We start from the raw sequence: 20,203 nt of genomic DNA on the forward strand, positions 1-20,203 counted from the left end.
GAAAGGAGTGTGTCCTGGGTGCAGCTGGGTCACTGTTGCTTTTTTCTAGCTGCATAAATGCAATAATGTAGTAATATGTACTAATCCACGAATTCGGGTGCAAACGGGGCTAGGAGCGCCGCTCCGCTCCGGCCGCTCCGCTCCGGGTTTTCCTTCCGCCTCCGCAGCGCGAGCGCGGGGCGCGCGGAGCCCCGCGCCACAGCGCCCCCCGGCGGCGGAGGCGGGCGGCGCCGCCCCCGCTGTGGCCGCGCCGGGCCGGGCCGGGCCGGGCCGGGCCGCGCCGCTCGGTGCGCTCCGCTCGGCTCCGCTCCGCTCCGGCGGAACGGCGGGGCCATGGCCACCCTGCGCCGGGACGGCCGGGTCACCGCCCTGCAGCGCCTGGGCTGCGCGGGGCTGGCGGGCGCGCTGAGCCTCAGCCTGACGGCGCCGCTGGAGCTGCTGACGGTGCTGGCGCAGGTGGGCACCTGGCACTGCCGGCGGGGGCTGCGCGGCGCCGGGCGCAGCCTGTGCCGCACCGAGGGCGTGCGGGCCCTCTGGAAGGGGAACCTCACGGCCTGCCTGCGCCTGTGCCCCTACAGCGCCCTGCAGCTCGCCGCCTCACGCCGGTAAGCGACCGCCCGCGCGGGGCTCCGCCGCTCGGGGGCTCCGCGGCTCGGGGGCTCCGCGGCTCGGGGGCTCCGCCGCCTTCCTCACAGCGGGGCAGCGGAGGGAGAGCCGGGCTCGGTCTGATGGCTCTGTCCGTCCGGGCTCGGTCTGATGGCTCTGTCCGTGCCGGGTTCAATCTGATGGCTCTGTCCGTGCCGGGCTCGGTCTGATGGCTCTGTCCGTGCCGGGTTCAATCTGATGGCTCTGTCTGTGCCGGGCTCGGTCTGATGGCTCTGTCCGTGCCTGCCGGTCAGTGGCTGTGCGCCCCTTCTCCTCAGGGACGCGGACTCTTGTAATTTTATTTACCTAATTTGTTTAGCGCGTAGCGATTGTTAGGGCCTGTTGATATGCCAGCAATTGCTTATAAAATCATAGGTATTCTTCACATGATGAAAGGTGGATAGTCTGTTAAAATTTTTTTCCTCGGGTTCATTTAGAAATGAAGTTCCAGTGCAACCTGCAGGTGCGGCTGTCACATCTGTTCTTTGCAACCAGTTTCTTTAATTAATTTGTATACTCTCAAGTATGTCTGTTGTTTGTATCACAGAAACTAACAAAATCACAAGTCAGATATTTTTACCCTATCATGCAGGAGCTGTTAAGCAAATTTGATCGGTTTTGATGTTGATATGTGACATCGTTTGTTTAAAGACCATGTTTTTGATAATACACAGATTTTAAACTAAGGTAAGTGCTGGAAGGACTGCAGCAGGATGAACATCCACAGTGCTGATGGATCTCTGCTGGCTGTGCTGTTTCCTAGGATTCCCTCTGCTGCCTGTTATCTCTCAGCCTGTGCAGGGAGTGCCTGACTGTTTGCACACATTAGAATGTTTTGCCACTCTGGGGGCTGGGCTTCTTTTTTTTTTTTTTTATTGCAGTCAGCTGTTCATGCACATGACATTTCCACTCAGCTGGCAGCTGAGTTGTTCTGTTCTGGGCAGCAGCACAGCCCTGCTGGTGCTGCCAACCTGCTGGGTTTGTCACTCATCTGTCCCAGCAAGTCATCTGCCCATGACTGCCTGCACCCTTCAGGAGACCAGAAATTAGGTGACCCTAAAACTGGACAGCTTTTTTGTGCCATAATTGATGCAGTGGTCAAACAAAGAGCAACATAATACGAGTGGGAAGGTACAAACAGTAATTTAAATGCAATTTAAAGTTCACAAAAAAGGCAGTGTGTTGTACCAACATACAGCAGTTGATTTTGAGCAAAATAACTTCATTGTTTGTTCAGCTTGAAACAGTGTATGCCTTTTGCAAGGCTAAAGTTTGTGCCTAGTTTGTACAGGATGTTCTGAATTATGGGTGGAAGTAGGCTACCAGGAAATTAAATACAAGGTGCCTATGCTTAGTCCTTGATATACTATTTGGGGGTTTTGGAAAGTCTTTTTTACTGGGAGAATAGTGTACATAAAGGCAAGAAACACAAAAAGAGAAATGCTATAGGGCAGCTTAGGTAAACAGGCCCAGGAGGAGCAGGACTGAGCACAGTTTGCAGACTCTTGTCTTTCCATGGCAGTTTGAAATGTTATCACGTTGTGCCCAGAGACACCCCTCCACCTTCCCCACACATTTGTCCACACGCAGGAAAATCAGGCTGTGTGGGTTTAGGGACTGCATAATACACACAGGAAAAAAGGTTTATCCCTTTTGCTTCTGCTTGGCTGGGCTTTCTCCCTGGGCACTCCCAGGGCTTGAGACAAGTAGATGCTGGGATTTGTCATGCAGTAGGAAATGCACATTCAAGTGAAAAAACATCGACTGAGCAAGCAGTGACTTGTAAATACTTGCGAATTATTCTGTTCTGCACATGGTTACACCACCTAGGTGTAACAGATGTGCTGTTTAGATATTTTAGTTAATGCTGCCAGAATAGAATAATACATTTCTTTACATCCAGTTAAAGCTCTGAAGTGTTTTTACTTGCTTCTTGCTGCCTCCAGGACATTACTCCCTGCTGTAGGAGTTTCCTGTCATAGAAAAGTCCTTCAGTGCACCACAAATTTATGATTTGTGTGTAGCTTTTAAAACTGTGCTTCAATTTCAAATTTTCAAATTGAGACTTAAACTCCTGAGCGTAATAGTGGCTGGACATAAGTATTCTCTGGAGGCGTGTCCCTGTGAACCTTCCTGTCCCAAGATAAGTAACAGAAAGGTTCAGGTGCTCTCAGAAGGCCTGGGATGTCATTATTTACATATTTCCTCTTACGTGATAACCTTCACTGGCAGGTTGGACCAGTGTCTTTAACTGATGATCGGATAATTTCTTGCAGATGTGTTTTGAATCATGGTAATTTTCATCCTGTATGTGGAAATACAAAAGAAAGATTTTCATCCTGTAAAAGATTTTCATCTTTGTGTGGTGTTATGTATAATAAGATCTTGGATGAATCACATGCTAAAATTTCAATTCCTGCTGCTGAAGTGGCTTGAGGACAGAACATTTGCATCAAGAATCATCTGCCTTAATTTTTCATGTGTTTTCTTCATAGTGTCATTAATAGTACTTCCTTTATGTATTTGCTTTAGACTTGTTACCCTTTTCATGGATGAGCTGGGCCATATCTCGCACTGGAGAGCCATCATGGCAGGAAGCCTGGCTGGCATGGTTGCCACCATCGTGACATACCCCACTGACGTGATTAAAACACGGCTCATCGTGCAGAACCGGCTGGAACCATCTTACCAGGGAATTTTTCATGCTTTTTACAAGATCTATCATCAAGAGGGGCTCCGTGCGCTCTACCGTGGTGTTTCACCAGCAATATTAGGTAAAGCAATAGTGGGGTGAAATCACCTCACTGCCTGGCTTTTGTTGCAGCTGTGTAGTGTGTTCACTTGCTCACTTGATTTCAAAAGCAAATAGGAATGTTTTCTTGTAGAAGATACAGAAATTTTCAAGGCACTGCAATACTGATAACCTTTGCTGCAGCTGTTTTACTTCAAATTAGGACCATATGTGTAGCATTTTATGTATGGTTAAGTGTTCAGAAAAATACTATTTTCCTTCTTTTATAGAAGATCTAATTGTGCTTGGATGCACAATTTTCACCATTAAACTCTTAAAACACATTTAGACACACACACACAGAGTGTTTGTAGTTCCTTTTGAGTGTGAAAGTGTCTCCTGAGCTGTTCAGTGAAACCAGTGTGAGGTATAGTATATAGTAGGTGTGAAAAATGAAGATTCATTATATTCTCTTTACTTGAAATTATTAATTAACTGTTTACTCTGCATGGACTTTAAAAATGCCATTTAACTGAGTCCACTCTTTCACAATATGACATTATATAAAATGTGTAACAATAATAATAAATGTATAATCCCACTATAAAACTGATGAGAGCATGAAACAAGCAAAAGAGGCCAGAAGTATCCCTGGTGAGCTCGACTGAAGACATCGCTCTGATTACCTGTGCAAATGCTAGGGTTGGGTTGGACTGGGAAAGAGCTGGTCACAAGAGAGAATCTGGAGAAACATGGCAGCCTGACCTGTCATTAGACTATAGCAGTTAATAATTCTAACAATGTGAACATTCTAATGGGTAAATGTATGCCCCTGTCAGCATATCTAGATGGTACAAAAGGGGTCTTTGGTGATAAACCAGGGACTAAAGAGTAAAGCTCTTCAAAATCTGCATTGGGTTTGTGGAATGTGACGTGTAAATTGGCAGCAGCTCCTCCCAGCTTTCTGGTTATGTGATGGGCAGCTGTCCTTTCTTAGTGTACAGTGTGTTGATTTAATCCTGTCTGGTTTGCTTTCTAGGTGCTGTCCCATTTTCTGCAGGCTCATTCTTTGTTTACATCAGTCTAGACACAATCTGGCAACAGCCCATAGTTCTTTTCACTCCTCTTCAGAACTTTGCAAATGGCTGTGTAGCAGCTGCTGTGGCACAGACACTTTCTTTCCCCTTTGAGACTGTCAAGAGGAAGATGCAGGTACAGAATATTCATGTTACCAGTACTTTGTCATAGGTACTTGGTTCAAGAACTTGTGATCATGTGTACCACTTTATTTCCCTTACCAGTAGGCTACAGAGACTTTGGTTTTGGTTTTGTTGGTTTTTTTGCTCATTGGTGGGTTTTTGTTTGTTGTTTTGTTTTTAAACTCTGGAAACCATTGCTATGAGTGTGCGGTTATACCTTTAATGTGAGTTCAAGTACTATCATGGGATATGTTTATGCCCTCAGACTCCATCTCTGTAGTTTTATTTCTTTCCTTTTTCATAGTAGTTCATCAAATTCTCAAAATTCAGAACTGGCAAACCTTCGGTGAAAGTTTGAAAGTTTGCCAGCTGAAGAAATTCAGTCCGCTTGGTGGTAGGCAGGATGAATGAGATCCATGTGATTTTCAGAGCTTATGTGTCTGCCATTTATGCCTCACCACAAAACAAACTTGCTCAGTATTAAGTCTTAAGGATCATTGTCTTTGTTCTTACTTCTGACTCCTCTGGTTAACAAGTGACTTACCTGCTGCAGGTGCTGCTGTTTTCCTGGAACATCAACAAAACCAGAGTTACTTCCTGATCTGTTCTCCAGAACTTTAACAATAATGATGTAAAAAAGACCCAGACCCCACAAAACAACCACTATCCCACAGCTTCCCTCTCACTGACATAATTCACTTCCTGATGTTAACTTTTCATTACAACTTTAGTAGAGAGACAGTGAATAGTTTTCATCATGTGGTCATTCTCTGGCAGGGGCATATGAGTTTGGGTTTTCAGCCTAGTTCCTGGGAATGCAGATTTATGGGAGGCTTTTATGGTATTTTTAGAAAAACAGTCAGTAATTGTTGCAGCCTTAAATAGGTCCTTGCCCCCTTCATCAAGTGGTAGCCTGGTGGCAAGTCACAAGGTAGCAAAAGATCAGTGAAACTGTTCATTTCCCTCTCCTGCTCCCCAAGTTCCCCTTTTCAGGGCTCAGATGCTGTGTCACAGAGCCTTCACTGCCCTCTCTCCATCTTGCAGCAGAGAACCTCAGCAGGAGGAGAAAGGGGCTTTTGTCAGACCAGCTCGTGTAGCTGATGTGTCCAGAAGTCGAGGTTTAAAACTGAGTGCTTTCATCAGGTATCTTATAAAATATTTCAGACAAGAAAAATTCTGAGCAGGAAAACTTGATCATTTTATCCAGCTGTACCAGTAGGTCTGAGAAAAGCAAATACTCCTATAAGCCTTCTATTGCTTTAAATTCTTAGGCTCACAGCAATACTGTTGCCCTGAAGAATAAAAGAAAATAAAGGCGTTTACTGTGCTGTTTCCCTTTTAATATTTTCTATCGATGAAACAGTTACTTGAACACTCAGATTCTGTAATCTGTTCAGAAGTCGGTTTTGGCTGTAACTGGTGCGGTTTTGTGTCGGGCTGTGTCTGACAGGAGTGAAGAAGTGGGACGGCACTCGTTTCATTTTCCTGCCACTAGGCTGGGCTCTTCCACCGAGGGGAGGCTTGATCGTCTGATCGGCGCTTCAGCAACACGGGAACTGGATTTATAGCCTACATATGTACTACTTGGAGAGGCTAAAAATACTTTACATGAAAACAAAAGGCTCATCAGCAGAGAGGGTTTCTTCCTCATAAGTGCATTGCAACACCGAATAGGGATTCTTTGAGCTTAGAGAAACACCTCCTGTTCAGTGATTTATTCTGAAGGTGTGGGAGAAGGCAAGGATATTTCAAAAGAGCAAGCACCCTTGGCAAAATCCTGTAATTTGTTGGGTACTGGAAATTACTTAATTCATGTAGAGTTGTCCAAAAAAGAGACCTGTTTAAAATTGCAACTCACATTGATACCAAGAGCTCACTGGAACTCCTGCAAGATTATCCAAGAAGTTTGGATAATCCATTACCCATTTGCACCAGGGTATGGCCCAGCTTTGCAGAGATCAGCTCTGCTTTGTGCTTGCTGGTCTGTGCAGTTTGTAGGGTGCTGGTCAGAAGAGAGAAATGCCTAGTACAGCACCAGGAAAAGTATCATGAAAAGGGATGGACCTAGAAAGGGGGAGGAAAAGGAAAAGAACTTCAAGACATTTCAGATTTCTGTAGAAAATAGGGGAACAGATACTTCTGATCAGTTTTTCTCACACATCTTATTCTGAGCAGCCTCTATTTAGTGATTTGGTTTTCTGGCTGATAGAAAAAGAGAACTACCAAAGCCTTCAGCTACCTCTGGGCCTGCTGTGTGCTCTGCAGTGCACGTGGAGAAGTGCTGGGCTTTTTGTGAGGCAGTGCATGCTGGATTTATGGTCTATGAAGAGGAACCCAGCCCACTGTGAAAGTCAGTATGAGATTCCTTTTCCCTACCTTTTGTCCCACAAGCCTGACAGATGGAGGGAGTATGTTGCTAAAGAAGATTTTTCCAATGAAGCTGATGGTGATGGGGAGCCAAGGAGTTGTAAGACTCAGGAGCTTCAAAAATAGAGCAGAGAAAATAGGACAGAAGGTTGTCTCCATAGATTCTGAGGTAGAGTACAGGCATGAGACCAGGACATCCCCATTCAGATCTTTACCTGATGTGCTAGGCAGTGTTAGAAGACTTACCTCCATTCAGCTCATCTGGACAATGCTTGAAGTGTTTGCATAGACTAGGAAATTAATTCTGCTATAGGAGGAAGGATATGATGCTATTTTTAATCTCCATTGTAATAATCTTGCTTCCTCCTTTCTTATTTTAAATATCTGAATCCTACACTTGTGACGTTGGCTGCTTCTGTCACTGACAGCTGTGGGAGTAGGAGCTGACTGTCAGTGAACGATTCTTGAGGAAGAATTGTGTTTTGGTGATGATTTAGGGTATCAGATGTGCTCTGTAACCATGGCTTCTCCCACCTTTGCTGTTAGAATTAGCTTTATTGAGTTTATTTTTTTTTAAGATGCTGTGTTTGCTATATATGCTTGAATGTTTTTCTTAAAAGAAATGTTAATTAATATGAGTGAATCTTACTTAGTATTTGAGTCCTCTGTGTTGTGCTTATCCTAATTTTATTCCTTTGTCTTCCTTTTTTCACTTTGCTCCTGATTGGCATGTTAGAGAATTCAGAGGTACTGTATGCATGTTTCAGCATGGAAATATTGCTTTTGTTGTGCATCTGTAGAAGGGGATTCATGAAAGAGAGGGCTATGTTCTATAGTAAGTGCTTTCCTGACTTACTTTTATGATGTTTCAGTTTCTGAACAAAAACTTACTGATCTTTATATTATTCTGACTGTTATTCTTGGCTTTCCTTCCTTACCTCACAATAGGTGATGTTCTTTGTTAAATCCAGTTTCTCAGCCATATTCAAGTACTGTCCTTTTTACCTTACAGACTTGCATACAAGAACACTTTTTTCTTTTTCAGTTTTTTTTTTTCTACCTTTTGCATGTAACTTTTACTTTGAATGAGTCTGGTCTGAGGAAGCACCAGTAATGTTTCTACTTTCCCACATCTATTTTTTGGCCAATGATAACCTTCATAAGTGCCTATTGGACTAAGCTGTGGCATTTCAGTAAGGGAAGTTGAATTTAAAGTTGTAAAGGCTGTGCAGAAGATTATTATTAGAATGGCATCCATCCCAGGCTATGTATGGAACTGAAAACACACAAACACACAAATGGTCAATGCAAACCCAACAGCCAAGTTTGGCACTTCCCTCTGTGCTCAGGACGTGCAGAGGTGGGCTCAGACACCCCAGAGTGGCACTTCTCAGCCTCCATCCCAGACTGACCTGTGACCTTGGTAATTTTTAAAGCAAAATGCACAAAGATGTCCTTAAAGCCTCATAGATACTCCACAGTTATTCCTCACCTGCTTGCATGAACAAACTTTGCATTGTCTTCAGAAGGTCAGCCCTGTCTCAATACTTTGATATTAATCTTTGACTAAAACCTTTCTTCAACTCTCCTTCACCAGTAAATGCTACTCAGGTATAGCTTTGCCATCAAACCCGTGTAATATAGAATAAATCATACTGTCAGTAAAGTGAAGGGTTCAGCACATTTTTGGTGTTGACTGCACTGCATCCTTAAGCTGTGAGGACATCTCTGTGGGGAAAGCATTGTTCAGTGCTGATCTTTCTGTATCAAAATGCAGGCTTTGACTTTGCTTCACTCCTGCAAACAAACAGGCCTATTGTTTTTGGTTAGTGTAGATGGTTGCCATGCATCACCCAAGAAGTGGCCTCTTTTCAAATTCAATCAGTTTGGCCAAAACTGTCTATAAATCTGCAATGTGTTTTGGGATTTTTGTTGGATTTTTTTGTTCTTTGGAAAACAAGATGCTCTGCCAATGTGAAATCTGATGTAAATTATGGAAATGCTGTGTCTTAGTAACGTGAAAAAAAACTAGTAATTTCCTTTGTGAGGTACCCTGTTTAAAGTTAAACCTCTCTTTTAAAAGGAATACTGTTATTTAAGTATTTATTTTTAAATAGTCCCCTTGCAGGGTAAAAGTCAGTCTAGCAAGAACCCAGTGGCTGGGTTAAAGAGTTTTGAAAAAGAGAACGATAAATGTTCCTTCTCTTTGCTGAGAGGATGAGCAGTGCTCCTGCTTTGCTTAAGCATGAGTGACTTGCAAAGAGTTCTGTCATTGGGACAGTACTGGGCTGGTGTGCAGCCTCTGGAAGCTCACAAGCTGTAGTGTCACTGCTGGTGGTGAGATCTGTGTTCTTCTCAGCTGGGAATATGGAAGTTACTGGAGTCATGACCTGGTTTAAAACTAAGAAATCCGTTTTGGATCATGTGGTTCATACATCTCAAAAGCATTCATGAGACTTTGGGCAGGAAGACCTTTTAATAGTGAACAGCAGGAAACAAAAGTTTTCAGAAATTGAGCCATTTGACCACACAAATTCCATAGTGTGGGAGCAAATAAGGAGCAGTATTGCTAGCTCTCTATCCTAGTCCTTGCCCCAATAACTTTTGATTCTGCTGTGCAGCTTCAAGTAAACTTGACAATAGCGGAGATTTCAGAGGCAGGAACTTCCATCAAGTTTGTGAAAACAAGTGCAGAGATAGGTGAAATATTTAGAGTCTCATCTCTAAGGGGGAGACTGCAGCGTGAGTTCTTACTTTTCTTACTTCTCTCTTTGATCTCACGCTCATCTTCTTTTTGCTGCTAGGATTCAGGCATCAGCCAGGCTCCCATGCCTGGGTGGTATTTGAATTTGAGACCAGCCTGGCTGCTCTGGTTATCAGCAAGTAGGATAGATGACAGATTCTGGTTGTGGTAAAATCCCTTCTTTCCTTTTCTTGTTTACTGTCTCCTTACTCTTGTTTATCTGAATACTTTGAGCTACCTGCAATTTTTATTGTTTCATTGATGAAACAATGAAAAAAATTTTATACCACTTTCTAAAGCTGTTGCAGAATGCTGCTCTGCTGGTTAGGGAAGTATTTTGTCTGGTAGATGGTTGAGACAATGCCGGAAAAAATCTATGGAGCATAACATAGGCTTTGTCTTCTGTAACAGCCTAGATCAGCTTTTATGAATCTGAACAAATCTCAGAAGTATTTCTCTTAGATCCCTAGACTTCCACAGGAGAAAAGCATGAGGACTGACTCTCTGTCAAGTTGGAACACTGAACAGTGTTGGTAGGAAAACTGAATAAGAGGAAGAAATTGTAGCTCAAGAATTGGAAGCAGGACTGGGCTGCTTTAACTGTGAGGTCTGCCTTAACTCTAAACCTGTTCACTCCAGAAGCTGTGGTGTGATAATTGTGTAATACCTTGAGGTAGATTAGCTTTGCACTGCAACGCAGTGGCCTGCTGAAGAAAAGCAGGAAAACACATTTCACCTGTTTGAAATGCAGGAAGTCTGAGGGGTGGCAGAATGCAATTCTCTCCAAATGCTCTCCCCAGCCATTCAAGTGGCCACCATGCCCCCCCAAAGCGAGATTTGGTAGTGCCAGCTGATCATGTCTGCCAGCTTCTTACAGTGCCTCAGCGTTGTCATCAGTGTGGTGTGAGTGAGAGCTCTTTAATCTGCTTTGGGACAGATCAGCTGGGTTAACTCAGCCCACCTTTTTAAACTTCATAAACTCACCCAGCAGACAGGACCTGACACAGGCTGGCTTTGCTGCTGCTCACACACAGCTATTACAGACATCACTTTAATGCAATACTGTCTCTGGAGGTACAGCTAGTACTGTTACCCCCCACTTACACAGGACAGCCTTGTGTCCATTTGTCTGTGCTTAGAATGATGTACTATGACATGTGAGGTGACTAATTATGGAAAACACTCCATAAACAGGAGCTAAAAGTTGATCAACACTCTCTTGATGGCCACAACAACTCCCTGCAGTGCTACAGGTGCTCAGGGGACAGAGTGGCTGAACAGTGCCCAGGCAGAAAGGGACCTGGGGGGGGTGGTTGACTGAACATGAGCCAGCAGTGTGCCCAGGTGGCCAAAAAGGCCAATGACATCCTGGTCTGTATCAGGAATTGTGTGGCCAGCAGGAGCAGGGAGGTCATCCTTCCCCTGTACTTGGCACTGGTGAGGCTGTACCTTGAGTGCTGTGTCCAGTTCTGGGCCCCTCCTTTTAGGAAGGATATTGAGATGCTCAAACACATCCAGAGATGGGCAATAAGGCTGGTGAGGGGCTTGGAACACAGGCTCTGTGAGGAACAGCTGAGGGAGCTGGGGTTGTTTAGCCTGGAAAAAAGGAGACTCAGAGGTGACCTTATCACTCTCTACAACTTCCTGAAAGTTGCAGTCAGGTGGGGGTTGGTCTCTTCTTGCAGGCAGCAGCGGACAGAACAAGAGAACACAGTCTTAAGACGAGTTAAACTTCCCCTATGCCACGGGAAATTTAGGTTAGGAAAAAAATCTTCACTGAAAGAGTGATTGGGCAATGGAATCATCTTCCCAGGGAGATGATGGAATCACTATCCCTGGACATTTTTTAAAAAAGACTGGATGTGTCACGTAGTGCCATGGTTTAGTTGATGAGGAGGTATTAGGTCATAGGTTGGACTTGATCTCAAAAGGTCTTTTCCAACCTGGTTCATTCTGTGATTCTGTGATTCTTTTATAGGTGATTTATTTTGATTTTGTGTAAATCCTTAGCTCATCCACATAAGACAAATGAAAGTATGACCTGTGAAAAGCCCCAGTCCTGTTAAAAATTAATTTTCTCCTCAGTTCCTAGATAGACAGCAGGAGATGCAGGAACTAGCATTGCCATCCACTGTGTGAAGGATGGGACCAAGCCAGTCTGCCTAAAGTTTTGCACCATTAAATAAATTAGTGTTAATGTGCATGAAAATGATGCACCCATTTGTAGGGCTTGAGCTGAACCATCTGGGTGGCATTTGGAAACACCCAGAGCTGCCCATGCAAGGGGTTTGCACTGCCTTGAGGAAAAATACTTCTGTATTAAGGACTTCCTCACACAGCAGGTGTTAAAGCAGAGGAAGCTTAGGCTCAGCAGCAAAGGAGTGATTCTGCAACCAACTGTGAAGCCTCAGGGTACGACAGGCCTGGTTATATACATTTAAAGCAAAGAGTCAAGCTTTTGACCCAGCATGAAGCTGTTTTGCTCACTTGGTGCCGTTGTTCCCAGAAAGGCATGATTTGTTCCCAGTTCAGGTTACAGAGGAAGGGACAAGGTGTTCCTGGAGTGCAGGACGCTGGAGGTCAGCTGTGCTGTGCTGCTCTGAACTGACTGTATCCTGATAGCTTGCCATGGTTTACCTTCCTCTCTGCCTAAATACCTTTGGGTAGACTTTAACCAGGCGTATGTCAGCATTACTAAACCACTGACAGGGAATGACTGTTGAGTAAGGCTGACCTTTAGGAGGAAGAATTTATTAAGCCCAAGAGGATGCCTTTTCCCCCAAAATATTAACACGTATTTACACGTGTTAATGATTTTAATTTTTTTTTCATTGTAGTGGAATGAAACGCTCTTTCAAGCATCCAGTTCTCACTTGAGTAAAATTTCTGTTGACTGGAGTATTATTAACTTGAATGAAAACAGCAATCCTTGACCCTCAGTTTCCTTTGAACTACAGCTGCACTTGCCTGCTGCATGTGCCCTTATTAACCCAGACTGCAAAGATCTCTTTTTTTAGCTTCCAGATTAAGAGTGTGAACTCTTGAGCTGTGTGTGAATTGTCTTCCTGCACTTTTTTTTTTGTTTGGTTTTTTAAGTGATCAGAAATGTAGGACACCTGAATCTGTTGAAAATATGTAAATAACAAGCAGTTTTACTCTCTCTGCCATCAGGGTACAGCTGATGACACTGATGACAGCTATTCACTGTTAGCTATCTTCCATATTCTGTGCCAAGAGTAATGTGTACTCAAAAAATAAATAGTAAATATTTGTACCAACAGACTTTATGAACAGGGAAAAGGGGGGAAATACATGAATTAAATACATGAATTCATAGTCTCCGGTACATGTGAATACAAATAATGCAAACCAAAATGTCCCAAAAAACAAGTGAAAAGTTTTTGTCTGCCCAGGAGAGGGGCTGAGGGGGGTCATTGAACAGGTCTGTGAGATGAGTTGCCAGAATGGGATTATGTTGTTGTGGCAGTCACCTCGTAATGCAGACAATGGGAGAGACAGTGTCTGAAGAGTCTTCAGGTAACAATTACCTATAACAATTAACCTGCAGTCATGACACTGCATTCTTATTTAAATATTTTGTTTCTTTTAAAAGAATATTGTGTGCAGGTAGTTGGGCATTTTTTGTACATCTCTCTTGGTTTTTGAGTGTTGCAGTAGAACAATGCTACCTCTGTAGATGTGTTGCAGTGACATAATCAACTTGGGCTCTGGACATAAAAATACTGTGTTAGTGAGAGAGCAAGTGGAGGCAAGTCTGCATTTGATGTGCTTTAATCATTTAGAGAGCCCACTGTCCATCAGAGGTAAAAAGAGAAGCAACTTAGCCCTGCTACTGCTATGAGTAACACCTTGGCTCTGTGTTATCAGCACAGGGAGCTGTATCCCCAGCCTCCTGCAGTTTGAGACAGCTGCAACTGGGAGAAAGGAAGTCTTCAAAATAAGCAGGTTTCCATGCAGCAGCCCATAGTGTCAAGGGGTGTCAAAAGCAAGGAATTCAGCTGCTTTGAGGCGCATGAAATTCTCTGTCATAAAGCTGACTTTTTGGGGATGAGATTAGCTGTTTGATTTGTATGTCGTGATAGGTTTCTGCAAAAGAGGTAGAAAAACCAGTTTGGTCTGGTTCACGCCTTCCATTTTCTGGCTCTGGTGCCATAGGGTGGTTGTGAGGGTTGCAGTGTGGTGGACATGCTTAGATGAAGAACCACCAAAACCCTCAGCTACTCTTTTTCATGAACAACAGTGCCAAATGAAACGCATTTCCATTATTCTTTTATTAATACATTTTAACTTAATTTAGCTATGTTCCAAAATATTGAAGTTTTAACTACACACTGATACAGTTTTTAGTTTTCCTCTTGCAGTAAGTGATTCTGAGATTCTGTGGACAATTGTTATTTAATGACCGTGTGTAGCAGAAAGGCTGGCAACACATACTTTACCTTTACTTCACAGACTGAAATCTTAGAAACAGCTCTGTCTATGGGGAATGGTGCTATAAATAATTTCAGTAAATCTCTCAAGGTCAGTATCTATAGGCACATTGGAAATCTAGAGGCTTGACTTACCTGTTCCTCTTAAACTGCCTTCTGGAGGTGTTTACTGTGTCACTGAAATCTGCACTGTGGTTGTCACTTCTTTTGGTGTTGCAGGCAAGAGTACTGCAATCAAACCTTTGATCTGGGCCTTTGCAATGTGCACCGTAATGAAGGGGATTAAGTCAAATTCACGCAGTTAAATTCTTGCAGGCCATGCCCTGCTTACCACAAAGGGACTGAAAAAGGAAGGAAATCATATCTTAATGGCATTCTTGCATTCTTGAAGCATTTCAGAAACCTGTCTTTCTTTACTGCTTGGCTACTTATAACTTCATTTACAAAAAAAAACCTTGTGGAACCTGACTGACAGTCCAGAAAGCAGAACAGGGTTTTGAATCCAGTTCTCCTGTGACTGCTGTTGCATTTTTAGGGATACTTTAATAGTTTTAGTTTTCTTCTAAGCATTACTGGTGCTAATATCACCATTCTTATGGAACTGGTTTCTGAAGTCTCATTTTGAGCACTCAGCATCTTCTGCAGTACAGACATGAAAGCCTTTGTGCAGAAGGTTTTTACCTGTTACCTGCCATAAGAGGTATTTCACATGCATTTCAATCAGGCAGAAAAAAAAAGAGAGAAAAAAATTATGATCTGTGGTTTTTAAAACAAAGAATACATACCCTTAGTGTGGGTGTTATCAGGGGTTTTTGTTCAGCCTTTAAATTTTAACAGTAGACTTGCCAGTAATTATTTGATTAGTAATTTCTCGTATATATATAGAGCATGTGTTTTCATCTGCTTGCCTTTCCAGCATCTCAGTTGCCAAGTATTTGAAATGCTATAGCTAAGGCACCTAGAAAATCTCATCACCACTTGTCAATTGATGAGGCTTGTCATAGGCTTAGCAGCTCTGAGAAGCTACAGGTTAGTCTGGACAAGGAGTGACAAATTGCTACACAATGTGGTGTTTCAGATCAATGTGGGGATCATGATACCCATATTCATCCACTAATTACCTGTACAATCCCCATTTTTATCAAATTTCTATCTTAGGATGATCAATTTGCAAGGCATCAATCTGTGTCCTGGGGCCCCTGACACCAAAGTGTCACTTGCCAGTTGAGTCACTTGTGTCAAACACAAGTTCACTTGTGTTTGAGTGAAACCCTGATTTGTCAATGCAAGATAAATCCATGGCTGCATGTGCACAGATGGATGAGGATGAGATTATTCAAGGTCAGGTCATCCTGTCTGTGCTAATGCAGTAGGAGATTAATGAAGAAGGATTTAGCTGTTAAAAATGACCAACTACCCCTCTTCCATGTGAACAGACCCTGTACTGCAGTGGAAGTTCAACTGCCTGCCAGCAGGATTCTCCCCAGGTAACTTTAACTAGTCCCTATCAACTGAGCACGTTGATATGGGAGCATGGGCACCAACTGCTCACCTGCAGCCCTTGGTGGGCCTGAACAGCCTGGGCTGAAATCTCCATCCTTCCATTTCTGCTGTGCTGCTGCTCCTCAGCCTGCAGTGCAGTTCATGCTTCTCACAGCAGTGCAGGCACAGCCTCAGCAGCCAGAGACAAGTCAGGGGTACAGGAAGGCAGTGTGGCTCCAACCTTCCCTCTCATTCCACTGCCAGGAGTGTGAAATAGCTCTACCTGGACCTGAGCAGCTGGCATGGGGCTGATGGGATGTGTGGCTCTGGTTCAGATGGTTTGTCCTCAAAGAGTGGGATTTATTTCTAGTAGTGACATGGTACAAAAGGAGGCGCTCTGTGAAATTACTGTTCACTTTCATACCTATCAAAGAGTGAGTTCTTTCCCTTTTTAATTTATATTTTAATGAAAATTAGATACTTTTGGGAGGAATCCAGATCTGTCTGTTGAAACCTGGTGTTGACTGTTCCTTATATACAAGGATGGAGAAAATAATTGTTGTTCTAAATCCCTCTGGGTGTCTCTTGACAGGCTCAGAGTCCTTGGCTTCCCCACTATGGAGGAGTTGATGTCCATTTTACTGGCATGACTGACTGCTTCCGGCAAACTGTGAAGAACAAAGGTGTGCTTGGGCTTTGGAGTGGACTCACACCCAGTCTGCTCAAGGTGAGGTGTTGCTTTCATCCCAGTCAAATACTACCCTGAAGGAGTCAAGACAGTTTTGGGCAGCTGGGGATAGAAAGCTTATGACATACCTTTGTACTTAGTAGCTTATAGATGACAGAATCAGTGACAAAACAGGTTATAAACCAGACTTGGAACTTGGTTTGTTGTATTTCTCCAAATGCAAGCTTGGTTTCTAGATGTCACCACTTGAAAGTTCATTTCAACATCTTTGAAGGGGGTGCTCCTAACACACAAGGTCTGGAATGGATGAGGGATTGCAAGCAATCCACTTAGGACAGCTAAACAAGTTCTCCTTCTGACCTGAGCTTCAGTGCTTTGACATGTTGTAGTGAGCTGTAAAAAAAGTGTGCTTGTATAAGCCACTTGCCCAGAAGTCCAAAGCAGTGCTTTCAGCCAGCTATTTAATGCATGTGCATCAGTTACTGCAGCTTTGCTGAGTTGAAGACATGAAATAAAGCGTGGTATCTTAAACAGAAGGTAATTTAATTTACATAAATACATTTTACAGTGCTGTGATGAGGATTACCTACACAGAGCACTACAGGTCAGCTAATGAGTGCTAATTGAGTGACAGTAAGATTGATTGTCATGGCCTGCCTGTGACTGCCTTGCCTTGGCTGTTACAAAGCCAGTGGCCCTGGAGCTGCTGGTTCTGCATGGGGCAAAAGAAGAAAATTGTGGAGTCACTCCAGTGTATGTCGAATATATTCTACATTTCCTGACAGGACTTGCTGAGATTGCTTAGGATGTGCTTGGTATTTGACAAGTTCTGGTAATCTATAGGGTAGCACAGACCTTCTTCTTCACAATATTGCTATAATTAGTTATGTAACAACAATAAACTCTTACTTTTAAAACACTGCAGCTGACAGTATAGCTTGAGATGAGACTCTGATTTTATATAAATGAGGACAAGGTCTATTATTAGATGAGATCTGAACTCCTAGAAGTTCCATTTTTTTAAAACATCTTAGCTATGGATGTTTTGAGTCTATTTTTTTTTTCTTATATTGCTTTTTTGTCAGATTGTGCCATACTTCGGTGTTATGTTTAGCACCTTTGAATTCTGCAAGCGGGTTTGTCTCTACAGAAATGGTTATATTGAATCTCCTTTAAATTACAAGCTAACACCTGGCGTTGACCAGAGCTTACACCCACAAGAACTGAGAGAATTGAAGCTCCTCCGAAGGGAAAATTTTGAGCCAAGGAAATCAGCACTTGAAAACTGACATCAGAGTGTCCACTGCAGATACACAAATACCTTTCTTAAGGAACTTTGCAAGAAAGATATGCTGAGCTACAGGTACTGACATTTCAATGGACTGCATTATTTTTGTAGTGAGACACCTGTGATAGGAAAGAATAAATCTGTATTGTATTTGCTGAATGGATATAAAGAATATGTCTGGCAAGCACATACTGAAGAGGACAGATGCAACTAGTTTGAAAACTCTATACTACTGGAACTTGAAATGGCATTATTTTAGGTGCTTTTTAAAACTGAATAGCCATTTGAGATTAAACCAGGTGCAGAAAGGCAAGAGAATAGAAATGAGAGTATAAATTGTCTCCAAAAACATTAAGAAAATGGATTTTCTTAAAGCAATCTGAGATACCAAGTCAGCTAAAAATAATAAAACTGAATAAAATACACGCAACATGCAAGAATTTCTACTGAAATCTCCAGGTTTTTTAGTAACACTGTGTGGACGTGGCATTCTACAGAGTCAGAATTAGTCTTAGTTCAGTCACACTCCCAAATCCACTCCTTAGTTTTTGAGATGTACTTGAGAATAATATTTTTGTCTGAATCTCCAGCATAAAGATGAATGTATGCTGCTGCAACTGTTCTTTTGCTAAGACAGAACTGTAATGTGGAAAATGGACTGTAATGCACTGGAATGACAATTTTACAAACTTAAGTGCATACTCAAAAATATTCCTCCCTTTCTCGTGCATTGTTACTGTATGTATATGAATTACTTCACACTTTGAAAAATAATTTTCCTGAAGTCCTCTAACTGAAGTATTTCCTCAAAAATGCAGTTCTTAAATGTGTTAGATATTTCAGAGCCACAAACCATCATGTTGTTTAGGTACTTCTAAAGTTCTATTTTTTTATTAGACCACTTTTTAGTTCCAGTGCATAGACCTAGGCCTACTATGCTGCTCTGAACTTGCACAGGGAATAGCACCATGCACACCACCTGTGTTTGATCCACTTGAACCCTGTGCTCCAGGGGCTGCAGACAGGTCCTGTAGGTAGGACAGGAACCTCTGCAAGAGCACCAGGTTACTGCCAGTGCCACTGCCACAGATGAGCCTCTTGGGAGCTGTTGGACAACAAAAGATCATTTTGGGTTATATATGAGGAGCTGTGGTGTTGCTCCAGTTCCTTTGTAGAAGTTCAGCTATGGAACAGCCTCATCCCAGTGCCTTCTGATAGAAAACCCAAACCCTATGTCCATGTGGGAAGCTGGCTGGAATTCCCATACCCTGGCAGCATGGGAGTCACAGCAGCTCACAAAGGTGTGTGCACACTGCCTGGGCTTGGCACAGCATTTGCTGCTTTACACAGCTCCTCATCTGTGTTTTTGCACTGTTTATAACCCCTGATGGGTGAAAATAAGTAAATCTCAGAAACTGCTTGGTTAGAACATGTCACAGCAGGATGAGGCATTGGCAAATCCATGCAGGAACAGTCTGTAACTGTGGAGAGAAACTTGCAGAAAGATTTGGGATAACTGTAAGGCCTGCCTTGCACCTAGAACTAATTGTTGATGTATCTTACAGCTGAAGTCTTGCAGTATCTCTCTTAATGAACTTGCTCTGTTCTGCTGCACTGGTACTTCATACTGATTTTTTCCTCAGTGAAGAAATGAAGGCACAGAAAGCAAAAATTAAGATGGTAGAGAGCAGATCTGGTGTCTCAGGCATCACACTGAGGCTGTAAGTGCTTTTGATTCTAATCAAAACCTGCCTAGTAACGGTGCTTCTTTCTCTGTGCCTCAGTTTTCCCATGGGCACAGTGCAGGTAATAATACTGAGACTTACTGGACATGTATGGATATGGAGATGTGAATTGTAAGCATGTTGGGGAGGAAAGGATTTCTTGCCTCGTCCAAGCATACCTGTATGTTTTTTACTAACACTGTATTTCTAAATAGATTTGAAAGATTGAATGGGTACATATGAATGTCTGATCAACTCTTCAAACCTTTGAAGAGTCAAGTGAGTCAAAGTTATCTCTAACTTGTTTCTGATGTGCTACTACCACCTTTGTATCATAGTGCACTCCTACGACCTATCAAGCACTACCTAACCTTTTATCAACCAAGCCTGTCCTTTGTAATCACAAATACATGTGATAAATCCCCAAAAGGCAGCACTAAAATATTTAAGATGTCACTGAAAGAAAGCCCTTCATCAGTGGAGCACTAACATGTGCAATGGTGTATGACCATGAAGAACCAGTCAGTAGCAAGGCTAAACTCTTGGACAGGTGAAGTTGTACTCGAGTGACGTTTGGATGCCGCTGGGTGATGGAGGGCGGGTTGTACCTGCTGAGCTTCTGTCTGAGCATCTCAGCTGAGCTCAGCACTGCACAGGGGCTCCATGCACGACCTGGAGCTCGGTCACTGTGCGGGTGACAGCATCCAGAGAGGTGCTCGGGCGGCTCTGGGCAGCGCTGAGAGAGATGGGGCCTGACCGCGTCCGTGGGTGAGGCGGCCTCAGAGCCCGCCCCGATCCAGCCCGCGCCGCGGCCGTGCCGTGCCGTGCCGTGCCGTGCCGTGCCGTGCCGTGCCGTGCCGTGCCGTGCCGTGCCGTGCCGTGCCC

The 20,203-nt window shown here is 43.4% G+C and overlaps 1 protein-coding gene across 2 annotated transcripts; it reads left to right on the plus strand.

The window, feature by feature from the left end:
- Window positions 1-210: 210 nt before the first annotated feature.
- Window positions 211-19,554, plus strand: SLC25A43 (solute carrier family 25 member 43). Of its 2 annotated transcripts, none has more exons than XM_030272597.4 (5): window positions 211-605; window positions 3,178-3,419; window positions 4,416-4,588; window positions 16,211-16,345; window positions 17,491-19,554. In XM_030272597.4, exons 1-5 carry the CDS (start codon window positions 334-336, stop codon window positions 17,593-17,595), a joined length of 927 nt encoding a protein of 308 aa, XP_030128457.2. In that variant the 5' UTR covers window positions 211-333; the 3' UTR covers window positions 17,596-19,554. The 2 variants fall into 2 exon arrangements, with proteins under 2 accessions (XP_030128457.2, XP_030128456.2); XM_030272596.4 differs by having other exon boundaries at window positions 214-605; window positions 17,392-19,554.
- Window positions 19,555-20,203: the final 649 nt, after the last annotated feature.

This window comes from Taeniopygia guttata, chromosome 4A (assembly GCF_048771995.1).
Source record: "Taeniopygia guttata chromosome 4A, bTaeGut7.mat, whole genome shotgun sequence".
NCBI lineage: Eukaryota > Metazoa > Chordata > Aves > Passeriformes > Estrildidae > Taeniopygia > Taeniopygia guttata.

Excerpts from the sequence above, each read along its gene's own strand:
- SLC25A43 (XM_030272596.4), top strand. The coding sequence starts at position 334 with ATGGCCACCCTGCGCCGGGACGGCCGGGTCACCGCCCTGCAGCGCCTG. Across the intron at positions 3,420-4,415 it reads TGTTTCACCAGCAATATTAG|GTGCTGTCCCATTTTCTGCA; the intron begins GTAAAGCAATAG and ends TTTGCTTTCTAG. Across the intron at positions 16,346-17,391 it reads TCACACCCAGTCTGCTCAAG|ATTGTGCCATACTTCGGTGT; the intron begins GTGAGGTGTTGC and ends CTTTTTTGTCAG.